The 14,625-nt window shown below is 33.8% G+C and overlaps 1 protein-coding gene across 1 annotated transcript; it reads left to right on the plus strand.

The window, feature by feature from the left end:
* Positions 1 to 366: 366 nt before the first annotated feature.
* LOC136418681 (uncharacterized) lies at positions 367 to 13,597 on the plus strand. The gene is made up of 6 exons (XM_066404823.1): positions 367 to 447; positions 9,256 to 9,683; positions 9,915 to 10,511; positions 10,573 to 10,864; positions 10,995 to 11,416; positions 12,105 to 13,597. The coding sequence occupies exons 2-6, from the start codon at positions 9,256 to 9,258 to the stop codon at positions 12,877 to 12,879; spliced, it is 2,514 nt and encodes an 837-aa protein (XP_066260920.1). The 5' UTR covers positions 367 to 447; the 3' UTR covers positions 12,880 to 13,597.
* The last annotated feature ends 1,028 nt before the right edge of the window (positions 13,598 to 14,625 follow it).

Raw genomic sequence — 14,625 nt, forward strand, 5'->3', positions numbered from 1 at the left:
ATCTGCCCAGCTAAGCAAACTCCCGCTTCATACTTAGACCAATAATTTGTCATTATTAAAATAAGTGAAAATTAATACAGTCCACTTTCGTGAACCAAATTGTTTTCGTGGTTTGGAACCTTAACAGACTGTATACAGTGTTTTCTGTGAGGTCACACAACGGAAAAAATATTTTATGTTTTGGTGCATCAGACTCAGTTTATCAGAAATATTGTCGTGTAAAACACCCTGCGAAAAATATGCTCGATGCTGCGAAAAAATGTAGATTGGCGCTGTAATCGGCAGAGTAGAAAATCGTTCATGCGCAACTAGCGATGACCTTCAGCTTTGGTACTTCCCCGATTTATATTTCGCCTCCAAGTCGTTAGTGCAGTGGTTAACCCTATCATTGGTAGTTGCAACGAAGGTAACGCCGTACTTTACCGTTCTTCCCGTTTACCTTTCAAAGTAAGTATTACTCATTATTACTTTTTATACCAGGAATTCAAAGCAATGCCATTTAATCCTTTTGTGACTTGTGACATCATCCTTTTAATAAGATGCAACTTACCATGCGTTATGGTTGTGTTTTTGAATGTACCCGTCTGTTTTTACTTACAATTAGACGATTTCGATTGGCGAATGGCATGCGTTTGGTAGTCTAAATTGGTATGTTTTTACGAGGGTTCAGAAAAACTTACTCATGAGTTATAAAATACGATTCGCGAGTTACTTTTGGACTCAGGAGTTATTCACAAAATTTAAGCTACTCACTCATGGGTGAGTCATTTATGCTAGGGTTTGGAAAAACTCACTCATGAGTTACTCATCAGCTGTTCACGCGTAACTCATTGAACGCTATTTCATTTACTTACGTAATGTTTTAAATTAATTTCTATGATAAATACCAATTACCTAATTGTTTATTATTTTTCTTTTATTTTTTTGTAATTGGTTGGTACTAAAGGCTGGAAAAGCTATTATAAATTATTTACCTCAGAGGAATAGGGTTTGATTAATGTTCTGTTACGGAGTGGTTTAGTCTAGGGTAAACAATTTATTAGTCAGTGTTATGCACGATAAACTGCTCTATGTCTTTTATTCTCCAAAAATCTTAGCTGACTTCTCTTCAAATCTTAGATTGTAGAGATCGCATCGTCGGCAATCTTTGCTATCGATTTCTCTATTTTAATTACATTTATAACTGACAAATAAATCATTCATACCAAACTAAATAATTCTGTAACAGGATATTAATTAAATCTTATTAATTAAAAATTGTAATGTACCTCAGGTTATGCCTATGCGTTTTCCTCTTATATGGAAAACTGAGGGCGATGTTATAACATAAGTAGAATGCATATTTATTTAGAAACACAATTTCTTTGTCTGATATATGTAGCTAAATCATCAAAATGTAATTAACTAAGACCAAAGGCTCAGTACTGTTTAAAGTTCAAACTACCCTTATTAAAGTACTTTAACAGTCCATATATGCATTATATGTATATAAATAAGGGAGGTCTACACACAGATTTCAGAACTAGTAGAAACTTTCTCAACATGTCTTCATAGACACTTACACTTACACCAAAGGGTCTTTACTCCTCGCTTCCGCTCTTGTATTATCGAGAAGTTGATAAAGTGTTATATTTTTGACTTGCGTATAGTTTTTCCAACCCTGCACACTACAAAATAAATGGCTTATAATAATTACTAGAAATATAAAAGAGTAAAAATAATCACTCAGTATCTACAATATATAATGTAACTAAGTTATAACGTTTCCCATTTATATCAGAAATGTATTTTTATTATATTGTTATGTACCCCGATGCAGGGAGATAGGTTTGGTCAACAAAAACGCGTTGGTTCTACTAGTCACTACTATAATCAACTATTCTGGTCGAGATTCTATTCGGAAGGCCTGTTTTTACCCTAAAGCTGTATTTATGTATATATCTAATCAAATAGAAGGGTGATTACAAAACTAATTACTATGCAATGTCTATTGGAAAAACCCCGGACCTTGGCTTAATTACTTTATCTGTGGGGCCAAGGTTAAGTTAGTATTATTGGTTGGGCCAAAGGCCGAGTTAGTACAGAACAAATACAATTCTTCATGAGAAATACAAATAAGCTCGAATGTCAGTTAATTTATCCTAATTCATAAGATAGGTACTATCGGCCACAAAAGTGGTCGACCAGTTTCAAATCAAAATCGCTTGCGGTACTGTGGGTCAGATATCTTTTTTTTGTCACACTTGACCTACATTACTTTTTGTTGGATCCTCCTTTTTGTGTATATACATCAATATTTTGCACAAAAACATGTATTGCTGGCCCAATTCATTGAGACAATTTTATTTTTTGGTATTTTCTCAGTTTATCATTAAGGCGCAATGGCTCCGAATCTGAGCAAAGACATTAAAAGTAATATAGTACTTTTATATGAACAAGGCCATAATATTTCCGAAATTAGTCGTAAGTTGAATATTACGGTACGTAATCACATTGTCTTTTTTCAATTAAGGTAACTTTATCACTGGCTTAAATTTGGGGACGTTTTTTTTTATATTGTTACTTCTGGCAAGAATTTCATCTTGAGTTGAGCGAAAAGTCTGTGAGATGTCGGCTGTGTTATACAGAGTGTTTTAAATTCGATGTGCTATTATTGCTATCTCTTAAACGGGAAGAGTTACAGAGTCGGTTAAATTGGAAGAAATGTGCCAAATTTAATACTCTTCTAAGAACCGAAAACAATGTTGTCGAATGATTTTTAGTTTCTGAATTGTGAGTGTGAAAAAACTAAAATTAGGTCGAATTTAATTTTCTAAATGAATCGATAACTAAAGGTTTTTCATCAAAACGTTTGATACAAGAACTTCGTAGTTTTCTTATGTCTACATACCAGTAAATTTTAAAATTTTAAATGTTCCTTAGTTTTTGAGATAATGAGATAACAACTTGAGTTTTCCAAATACGGACCTGTCCATGTTTTGGCGATTTTTAAAAGTTCTTAATAACCCCTTTACAACGATGTATCACAAGATAGAATTTTTTGTCTTAGTTTAAAAGAAGTAATTCTGCTTTTTTCTCTCAATAAGCTAGGCCGGTCTTGGAGTGCCAAGCAAAAAATGCAATTATTATACCTCAAAAATTTATAATCGTATAGCTTGATTGATAATTAATTTGCCTGCATAACATTTTTGAGTCCCGGCGAACTGGCAAGTTTTGAAACAAGGGCGAATTCTATTGAGTACGTTCGAATGCTCGACGAAGTTATGCTTTCTTCTGTTCGTACTTTGTATCCTGTGGCAGAAATGCCTGTCATCAATTATGTTGATGACAACTCTAGGATACATCGCGCAAACATCGTGAAGGACTGGTATCACGAGCATCCAGACATAAATAATCTTCCCTGGCCTGCATATTCACCAGACCTAAACCCCATAGAAAATTTATGGGGCCTAATGGTTCAAAGGTGGCACAATAACAATGAACGTACTACCGAAAATTTGGTGGCACATTGCAACCAAATCTGGAATGCGGTTAGAGATTCACCCTTGTGTCAAAACCCTGTGGGTTTAATGGGTCGGAGGCTACAAGATGTCATCGACGCCAATGGGGGAGTAATCCACTATTAGAATTGTTTATTTTTTATTTTGTCATTTATTTATATAAATTTTGAGTTTATTTTCTCTGGATCGTAGTGTATTTCCGAAAAAAATGTGTCTTGAAATTTTTCATTTTAACGTACGCATTACAAAAAACGCCGTTTATGTCATCTTTTGTCTAAAGAACTTTTGTGACATTGAAATCACTTGATTGTTAAGTGAGAGGTAAGAAACAGTCGGACTAGTTAATTTCTAATTCCCAGCAAAATATTATTGTTAATAAAAGTCTTGAAGTTTAGTAAGTTGTTCTACAATGTTTTATAAATTGTTGGTCTTGTTTATAATTGAATTTAACATGTATTTTTTTAGTTTTTACCTTAAACAATTATATAGCCATATCAACTTTTGCAATTTACAAAATTCAATGTTAATATAGTGATGTTTTCATACAATTACTAACCGAATTGATTTATTTGAAATTAGCAGCCTGAAAATATCCTTGCAAACTTGATATTAGATGTAAAATTCTAAATTTATTCGCTCGACACGACGTTTTTATTGTGGATCATTTTTTGTGAACTGATAAAGCGCCTTCGCTCGGAATACGCATCAAGCGATTTTGAACCTTAGCGTGGTCGACCACTTTTGTGGCCGATAGTACATTACAATATCATTATATCGCCCTCGATTTTATTCAGCTGTTTCAATAAATTGTAAGATGATGAAATATTGACACAACGGAAATAAAATTGATAATCTTATCAAGCTCTAATTCGTACATTTTATTCACCGCAAAAGGTTAGCGAAAAATATGGAATTTATTTTATACACAATCACAAATAATCGCTGAACATTGGAAATTCCACTATTATATGATTTAAAGTAGGTTTTTTGACGTACATGTCAGAAGGGTATTTTGTTGTTGAGTTGAGAAACAAAAAACATGTCTAGGTAACACTTCTTTAGTTCGCTAGAATCGGGAATCAAATGAGTCCCCCATATGATACGCGAGAGTCACCCCGTGTGCATCTGTTTTTCTTCCAAAGAACTGACACCATACCTTCCACATTCTTCTCATGCTTGCGTTCCTTAATCATTCTCTTCGCACCTCCATATGTTTTTAGGTGAGATGATAAACAGACATTTATGTTTTTCCACTGTAATGGATCTCGCGAAACAAAACTCGGGAACATTTTGGCAGATTTTTATTCCACTCGTTATGATACACACAACCCTTAATCTTTTACAAAACTAAAGATCTTGGGATTAAACTGGCATTTCAATAGAGAGAGCCAAAAGTTAATGAGGAAAGTGACAAAATTCCGGGAACGTCGAGTTATATTATTATAATAATCCTTTCACAAGCTTCGGGGTGTATCTTAAGTACCAAATCTGGGGGTCAGTACCCATATGCGTATTCCGGTTTTAGGCAATTAACAAAACAATCCACGGATGGTAACTTTCTAAATCCTTAATCCGTAACGTCAAGAGAATGGTAAGAAATGATGATTTACGGGGGTGTTGCAGCTGTAGTGAGATTTTGGCAAAATGTGGATATTTTAGATTTTTGTCTTGACAAGAAAAAGGAGTGAAAGTTTTTTGTGGAGGGTAACTCTTATTGGAAGATAATGGAAGATACCCCGGGCATATCACTAAAGTAGTGAAATGCATAGGCGTAGCTTAAGGGTACATTTCACCACAAATGATCTATTTTGACTAGTACAAGTCTAGTTCATTTCTAACATGCAATGGGACACCAGCAGGTGTCTGTGACATACTGCATATGACCAAGGATATGTTACAACACTATAAGACAACATGGTTTTTTTTGCACTGTTGTGACACCAGCCGGCGTTTTTATACGTAATCGACACCACGATGTTGATTTGTCAGGATTGAAACGACTCACCAACTCACTAACAACTCTTTATTTTGTTCAAAATTCAAAGGTTCAAAATGAATGTTCGGAAGATGTGTGATCTCTGTAAGAACTGTACATTCTAATTGTCCAAAAATGTGCTTAAGATACTTATACATATATGTCGGTGCCACCATAAATTTAGCGAATACCCCTAAGTAGACAGGCAGACAGACTTTTTGTATTGGTAGGATCCTATGTAATCGATCGGGGTTCTGGTTTTCTTGCTATTCTGTCGACCTAAAACATTCATTATCATTCTTTATGGTATGACTCCAGGAACCCCGGGAATAAGGGACACACTTGTTTTTAACATGCAAGGGGGCAAAACGGGGCCAGCGGACAAAATGAAAATTCAGGAAGGGAGGGCAGTAATTAACGAGAGTTGAGATTGAGAGGACTGGCCCCGGATTGTCATGTCTCTCATCCTATGATTCGATTAACATACGGCCTACCTTTTGTGAAAGAGATCATTGGCATAAGACATTTATCACCATATACGGTAGTCAGTAAATATTCGTGTAAATATTAATTAGTGTAATCTTAGTGACATTCGTTCTTAGTAATAAGTTAGTGGTATTTAAGTGACTTTTTGTAGTGTTTAATTTGCGACTCATGGCTTCTAAAAGCAATTCGCCTTCGGGTCCTCCGACATCTATTTGTTCTATGATAAATACTATTCCTATGAGAACTTATGCGTGGGAAAAGATTCATGGTTTCTGGGATAAGAGGGTATATGACAGCACTTACGTTAACCCTTTAACTGTGACCATCGTAAATGCATGCTCTACTCTAACCATACGGTCACGTGGATATTGTAAATAAAGGATTTGAGATTTTTTACCATTGCCACTCTACGGTAATCGTTTATTTGCGATATCCAACCAAATCTACTATATTAAACAAAACAATAATAAATAAACTCGCAATATCTACTATGCATCTCGCATATTTGATGATTTGCAAGTTTATTGGGATATTTCATTTACATTTTTATATTTTATATTTTTATAAACAATTTTACATTATATACATTTACATTATATACATTATATATACAATATTTATTTTGTAACACTTTTCATTTTGGATTCTGGAATTTTATGCTCTTGGAATGACATGCACTGTTAATAACTGTCCGCAGTTCAAGGGTTAAATCAATTGATAAGTAACCCAGTATTACTTTTTTATGAAAGCTCATATATGTGAGCTTTCATAAAGAAAGTGAATATGGGATTGGTTATTAATTCATTTAAGGCAAGAGCAATAAACCTGTTATCTTACAAGGATGGTGCTATGTCTTATCCTTGGGCATATGTGGTATGTCACAGACACCTATGAGTGTCCCATTGGAAATTGACTAAACTTGTACTAATTAAAGTAGATCGTTGCCTTAAAAGATAAAGAGGGTCCGTTTATCATATGGAGGTGTGAAGAGAATGACTAAGGGATGTAAGCGTGGGAAGAATGTGGAAGGTTTAGCGTTTATCATTTTGAAGATAAACAGATACACGGGGGATGACTCCGACACCTTGTATGGGAAGTCATTCTACTCCCAATCTTTAGCGAATAAAGAGGTCTTACGAAAACTTGTGTTTTTTAAAATTTCCCTAAAAGGGAGATTGTTCTTACATATATATATCTAATTATACGTAATTTTGATTATGAGAGACGTGATACTATAAAGTGGCTAGCAAAGTCGCTCAACTTAAACCTCTTAGATATTTTGTTTAGAGCTGTTTTAAGAGCAGATTGATTTATCACTTCTTTAATATACTATTATTGCATTTCGCGTTGCCAATAATTTTATAATATTAACACAAAAATATGCAGTCAGGAGATTAGTTGTAATGTACCTCAGGTTACGCCTATGCGTTTTTCCCTTGCATGGAAACTTAAGGACAATGTTACAACATAAGTAGAATGTATATTTATTTAGAAACATAATTTCTTTGTCTGATATAACTAAATCATCAAAATGTAACTAAGACCAAAGATCTCAGTACTGTTTAAAGTTCAAACTACCATTATCAATGTACTTTAACGAAGTCCATATATGGATCACATCATGAAATAAGGGAGGTATACACACAGAAATCAGAACCAGTAGACACGTTCTCAACACGTCTTCTCAGACACTTACCCTTACACCAAAAGATCTTTGCTCCTCGTTTCCGCTCTTGTATTATCAAGAAATTACTAAAGTGTTATATTTTTGACTTGCGTATAGTTATTCCAATCCGGCACATTACATAGTTATTCGTCTACTTAGAACTAGTTAGACAAGAAATTAGGATATAATTCAAACTACTTAAATTTATTTGAATTTTATTACAAAAGTAAAAACTATTCTTTGTGTGCCAAATGTAGTAATTAAATATCTAACATTAATATCACGTTTCAAAAATAAAACAGACATTCTTCAAAACCAATAGGCAAAAATTATCTGCTTGTTAACATTTTTCTTCCAAATGCGTCGAAACAGTACAAAACTAATAAAATCTGGCATATTCTTTTAAATCTCGTGGGGATCGATTCTCCAAGTTTTCTAATAAAACTTAGTTTTATTTTTAGCTATAATTTTCATTCAAATGTTGTCATGGCCTTATAAGTTTTGAAGATCGCTTTAGCCTATAAATGAAATCTGTTTGGAAAAAGATTCACAATAGCCATATAATACATAATGTAGTCATTTTACGCTGATATTTGTTTATATCTAATTCTGTGTCAATAAACTTTATAAAAATATCAGAATAAGGTAATCTGAACATTTTCTTTATAAACTAAATCAACGTTGCATCAAGGCATACGTAGCGTCTTTAATGAATTTTACATTTTTTTTAAAAAGAAGAATTTATTACAACTTTAACTAATGGATACTCATTCAAACAATTACTTTGATATATTATTGTAATGTGCCGGGTTGGAAAAACTATACGCGAGTCAAAAATACAACACTTTATTAACTTCTCGATAATACAAGAGCGGAAGCGAGACGTAAAGACCCTTTTATGTAAGTGTCTGTGAAGATGAGTCGTGAAGGTTTCTGCTGGACTTGAGCTTGACTGCTTGACTGCCATGTTGTTGTGTAGACGTACCCTATTTATATGCATGATATCTACATGGACTTTGCTAAAGTACATTAATAAGGATAGTTTGAACCTTAAACACTACTGAGACTTTGTGTCTCAGTTAATTACAATTTGATGGGTTAGTTATATCAGACAAAGGAATTATGTTTCTACGTAAACATACATTCTAAGTAAGTTCTAATATTGTCCTTAGGTTTCCATCAGAAAATAATATAAGTAATAATGTAAGAGGTTAATACATATATAATATAATAATACATATGCGTAACCTGGGGTGCTTTACACTGTAATTATTCCTACAAGATTGCTGACTGACTTGAATACTTCGGAATTGTAAAAATATAAAAGAAATTTTAAAATGAAAGTCATTCGAGAAAGGTGAAAATTGGCATATGGGTAGAAAATTAAAAATTGAGAAACTTTTTCCTTTATAATTTTGAGAAATTGCTATTTGACAGTTATAGACAGTCATTTGTTTTTCTATTAGTATGTCATTTCTCATCATTTCTGAAGCATAACCTAAAGGCAAAGTTAAAATGAACTCAAATTCATAAGTAAAAGGATTTCCCACATGATGTGGATTTTATGGGTCATACTGTATATTGATTCATTGATTGATTCGATTCGTTAATTATTTTCACTAAATTAGATGAATGACAGCAGAGAAAGTGACGATAGCGAACACGAAGTCGTTATCAGCAAGTCGACACGTCAGAAACAGAAAGCCTTGCCTTGTCCAGAACAGGCTATTGAGTTGTCAAATAAAGTTAAGTCGATCAATGTAACTGATGACTCAGATACGAGTTATGTTGAAGAGTATACTGCAACTCCTCCGCCGGCTCCATTTAATAAGTCAATAAAATCAGATCGTCCTGATAGTCCTAAACCTACCACCCAAACTATGAACTTTAGGCGACCGACTGAAAAAATTAATGTGCTGCTTCTTGGAGAATCCGGCGTTGGCAAATCGACTTTCATCAACTCATTTGCCAACTACATGAAACATCGAAACTTTGAAGCCGTAGAACAAAACGATTTGACTGTTCTAATACAAGCAAGATTTCATATTTTTGATAAGTAAGTATCAAACTATTTCAATCAATATTTTATATTACAAAATTCTTGCCTTTGCGATCTTATGGCATCAGATGATGTCATAAGTATACAATACAGTGTAAGGGTAAGTAAGAGACACAAAGTCTGTTAAATTGTGCATTTTTCCTCAATACTGTTCGGCATCACGACCGGATAAAAATAACGTCGGTGTCCATTTGTGAGAGGATTCACTCTATAGGTAAATACTTTTAGGGACCTTAAAAATCACCTTGTGGAACTTGGTACCAAGGACGAAAATGAGTATTTAGTCGACGGAGCTGCCGCTACACAAGATGTTAAGACATATGTGTTTTCTGTAAAGATTGATGAGGTTCCTTACGAATTTCGTTTGATAGACACACCAGGAATGGGCGACCCTCGAGGGATCGCTCAGGACAATAAGAATTGCGACTACGTGTTAAATTATCTTGGGAAATTGGAAAAAATCCATGCCATATGCATTTTATTGAAGCCAACAAATGCTCGTTTGGACGTATTTTTGAACTACTGTGTCATCCAAATATTGTCTAGATTAGACAAATCTGCCTCTGACAATATTGCCTTCCTTTTTACTAATACTAGAGGTCAAAATTACACCCCAGGAGAAACTTACACCTCCTTGGAGCTATTGCTAAGGAAAATTAAAGATACCAACAACGTACAAATTCCTCTTAGCAAGGATAACGTATTTTGTTTTGATAATGAAGCATTTCGTTTTCTAGCAGCTGTGAAACAAGGAGTGGAATTTAAGGAAGGAATTCTTGAAGCGAATATTCAGAGCTGGAAGTACTCATACAATGAAGTCTATAGGTAATGCATATTCTTTAGCGATGTCCGTTAAATTTTCGTCGACTCATTTTTGTACATTTAGGCTTCTTTCATACATCGTACAACTAAGGCCGCATGACACCAAGAGAACCGTGAGCATCAATCACGCACGTAAGATGGTTTTACAACTGACACAGCCCTTAGCTGAAATTGTACAGCTTGTTGGAGATAACATATACGAGCTAGAACAACATAGCACCCAACTCTTAATGGAGAGTGAAACTTTGGATCAACTGAAACAGAAGCTTTACATGCCGGTTGTCGACATACGTGTTATGGAACTACCAAAACCTGTAACAGTGTGTACGGCGCCTAAATGTAGCATCACTTACAAGGTAAATGATGTTCAGAATGGTAGAAGTGCTTGATGCTTCCTTGAAGATAAAGTAATTGAAATTTTTGCTATGGAATGATATGAAATGATGACATTTTCCCGATAAGCTAATAAATGACTTTTCAATTTAGGTGGCCAATAAAAATAAATTCCACTACAAACAACGTTGTCACAATCCGTGTTACCTAAATAACGTTCCGGCTGAAATAGTAGGGGATCCAAAGCTTTTACAATGTGCGGCAATGCATGGAACTCAAAGTTGTGGCGAGTGTGGTTGCCGTTTCAATACGCATATGCATATTTACTATGAAACTGAGACTTTCGACACCAAGATCGTTGATGAAAACGTGATGAAAAATATTACCACCAAAGAAGAAGCTACAGAGGAAAAGAGAAGATTAATAAACGATATTTTGGACAAGAAAGAGAAACTCCAGAAAGAACACGACTATATTATTAGGTGCACTGCTTTATTTGCTAATTTTCTTCAACAAAATGCCATTACTCCCATGAATGATTTCGTTGCAGAGTACGTCAAGTATCTTATTACCAGGTAAATATAATAAAATTGATAAAATGTGTCGATAATAAAATGTTAAATTCTCACCTAAAATTTAAATAATTAGGTATTTGGGGCAATTATTACGTTAAAATAGTACATATCGACATTTTATGTAATTAATTATATATACAGAGCGTAGAATGTGTATTGAGTATAATTCAAAGGCAGGATTCTTTTTAAATCATCGAAATGAGAACAAATCTACCTACAATATAAATACTGTGTAACTCCACAAATGCGTCCAAATATTTTTTTCATCTTCGGAGATGTTATACATATAAGGAGTCAATTATCCAACGCGCACCCATGCTCTAATAACGGTTTATCCAATAGTGATTCAATTGTAGTTTAAAAAAACCACTCAATTAAACCATTGTACCTAAATGAACTAAGTTTCTTCAGTAAATAAAAACGTTTTAGTCACTAGCTTTACATCAAGTTTAATTAAATTTTGGAAAAATGTCTTAATCACTAGTCACTAAAATGTTTTTTAAAGCGATGCTACGCATTGAGCGATTGTCCCCAACGTATCAAAATTGAGTTTTGAAATAATGTACATTTGCATGCACCCATTGTCATACGACTCTTTATGCTCAGTTCTGTATTTTGAAAATTAATTATAAGAAAGAAAGTCGGCAAAATTTGCAATTTCCCATAATAATTCGTGTCTTGATTTCAGGGAAGAAAGTTTAGGACCTAACTGTGAGGTGACAAACCTAGATTACTTAAGGCGTCTTCTTGCTCAGTATGAAGAAGAAAAAAAAGCACTGGAAGAGGCGCTCAAGTACGACACAGTCAGTAATGATAGTAACCTGAACAACTCTCCCTTGGGAATCGAAAGAAAAATTCGAGACCTCTTCGTTCTGCCTCACTTCGGTAGCAGAATTAAACAGCTTTATGATTTGCAACAAATTGGTGGACTTTCAGAACATCGTCAAACTGAGCACGTTGTGAACGAGCAATATCAACTGACTATTGTTGAAAAGCTTAAAGAGAGTGTGTCCAATGCCAGTCGATACGTGTTGGAAAAAATAGTGGGCACAGTTTCCCATAAAGGAAGAAATAGAAAATATCGCGAATGTAATGAACTTTATTATTCGGATGGTTTGTCATCTCAAGACATACATCCTAATGGTGGTAGCATTTCTTATCGCTATGATCATTTTCGTGATAATGGGAGAGATAACGAGAATAATATTCATCCTAACGATAAAAAATATCACAAGTCAATACAGAATTCGCAGAACTTGAAAGCATTAAAGTATAATCAAGACCATCCAGTTGCAACTAACACGCAAACTCTCGTAAATTGTTCAAATAACGAATCGTCTATCAATTGTGATTCAAAAGAAGACAAGAACGCGAGAACAACTGCAAATGTAAACAAAAATAATAAAAAGGGTAATAAGAACAACAAGAAGGGAAACAAACAGAAGAAGAAAAAAAACTCTTAACCGGGCTTGCCCAAATTATTTTCCCACATTAACCATTATAAATATGCTAAAGTGAAGTTGAATTTTTCTAATTCAAATTCGATATTATTATACTATTTCAGTTTGTTTTTTCCGTACTTTCGTCATTTTCATGCCGTTTTGTTATATTCCAAACACCATTACTTACCAGGTATTTTTAAAGGGGTTAGTAGCGACTAGAACAAATGGGGTTTTAAAAAATCAAGGAGGTCTTCGTCAAACATTTCTACAGTCCAACACAGATTACTTCGGATTGTGCGAAGTTAAATTTATTTACCCCGAACGTTCATAAGCATAAAACAACTATATTTTGCTAATTTGCTGCAACAGTGACATAATTAAAGAAAAAATTAAAGAGGAGTTATTAAAAATTTTTATGTGTATCAACGTATTGCATTTTGTCGAAAGTAACTTTTCAAGGTGTTTGTTTAAAGAATGCAACGTTAAGAAAAAGAAAACTTAACATCTACTGAGGATAATGAGCATCATCTTCTACTCCAAAAAATAAACAATTCTCATGTTATAGTTCGTGTCGATATTGCAGCAAATCAGTCATTTATATCGTTAGAAATATTTTATTATCATATTTTCGCAGTTAATTTGCAGATAACTTCTTATTCTTTAGATGTTAAGTTTAATTATTATATTACTATTTGTTTTTTAGACGTTAGGTTTGGTATTATTACTTATTCTTTAGATTCCAATGTGTTGATGAATGTTACCTGAGTTCACTAAATAAATGTTGAACTATTTTTTATTTCCAAATTAAAAAAAAACAATCTTCATTTATGGAAAAATGTACAAAGTGATCCGTCGAAAAAACACAAGTGTCATTTTGGCAGATTTGTGAATGACGGACAATAGATCCTGACGGTTTTGGAAAAAACACGTTGTTTTCGTAACATTGTTAATTTAAAGATTTCAGTACGACCGATAACAATAATCAAAAAGTATTTGATTTAGTCTAGTAAATCACCCCGTACACTTCCTTGTTTAATATACGTTAAATAATCTTGGGATTAAACAAATCTTCCTCTGCAACATAATAATTTGTAGAATAAAAAAATAATCATGTACATGATGTAAGTGATAATGGATGTGCCAGACCTGTTTATTAAAAATAAGGGACATCTATCAAAGGCCCCTAATAACTACAGGCAAACCACGTAGCTGTAACTGCAACCTCTAATCATAGCATATATTCTTTTTACTATATCCTACCTAATGCTTTTAAAACTCTGGCATTTAACCACAAGAAAATAGACCATCGGCTAATATGTTACTCATTAAATTACTTCTGCCGTTCGTCATGTTCTTAAAGTTCTCACTGGCGAATCTCATTTTAAATAACACAGCATCTCTTTTGATAGAGCAAATGAAATTATATACGCAGTTCTACACATCTTTGAGGCTTTCGTATTTCGTGTGCAACGTAATAGTTCCTCCACAAGATTCGCTGTGTCTAGATTTAATGAATTACTACATAAAGGCTATAAAATGCACAAAATTTATATCCGAAAATATCAATGGAGATTATTTTCCAGATACTGAAGCTGCAATTAATTTAGTGAACGTTCAAGATCCTGCTGACATCCTGACGGCTCTTCAAAGTCGAGTGAAATCCCCGTATTTCAAGAACAGAAGTAAATACAAATTTTTCATTTGCTCTCCAGTAACAAAAAGGGAAGTGCTACTTAATATCTCCAGAGAAGTTTGGAAAAGTAGAAT

Source organism: Euwallacea similis, chromosome 36 (genome assembly GCF_039881205.1).
Source record: "Euwallacea similis isolate ESF13 chromosome 36, ESF131.1, whole genome shotgun sequence".
NCBI lineage: Eukaryota > Metazoa > Arthropoda > Insecta > Coleoptera > Curculionidae > Euwallacea > Euwallacea similis.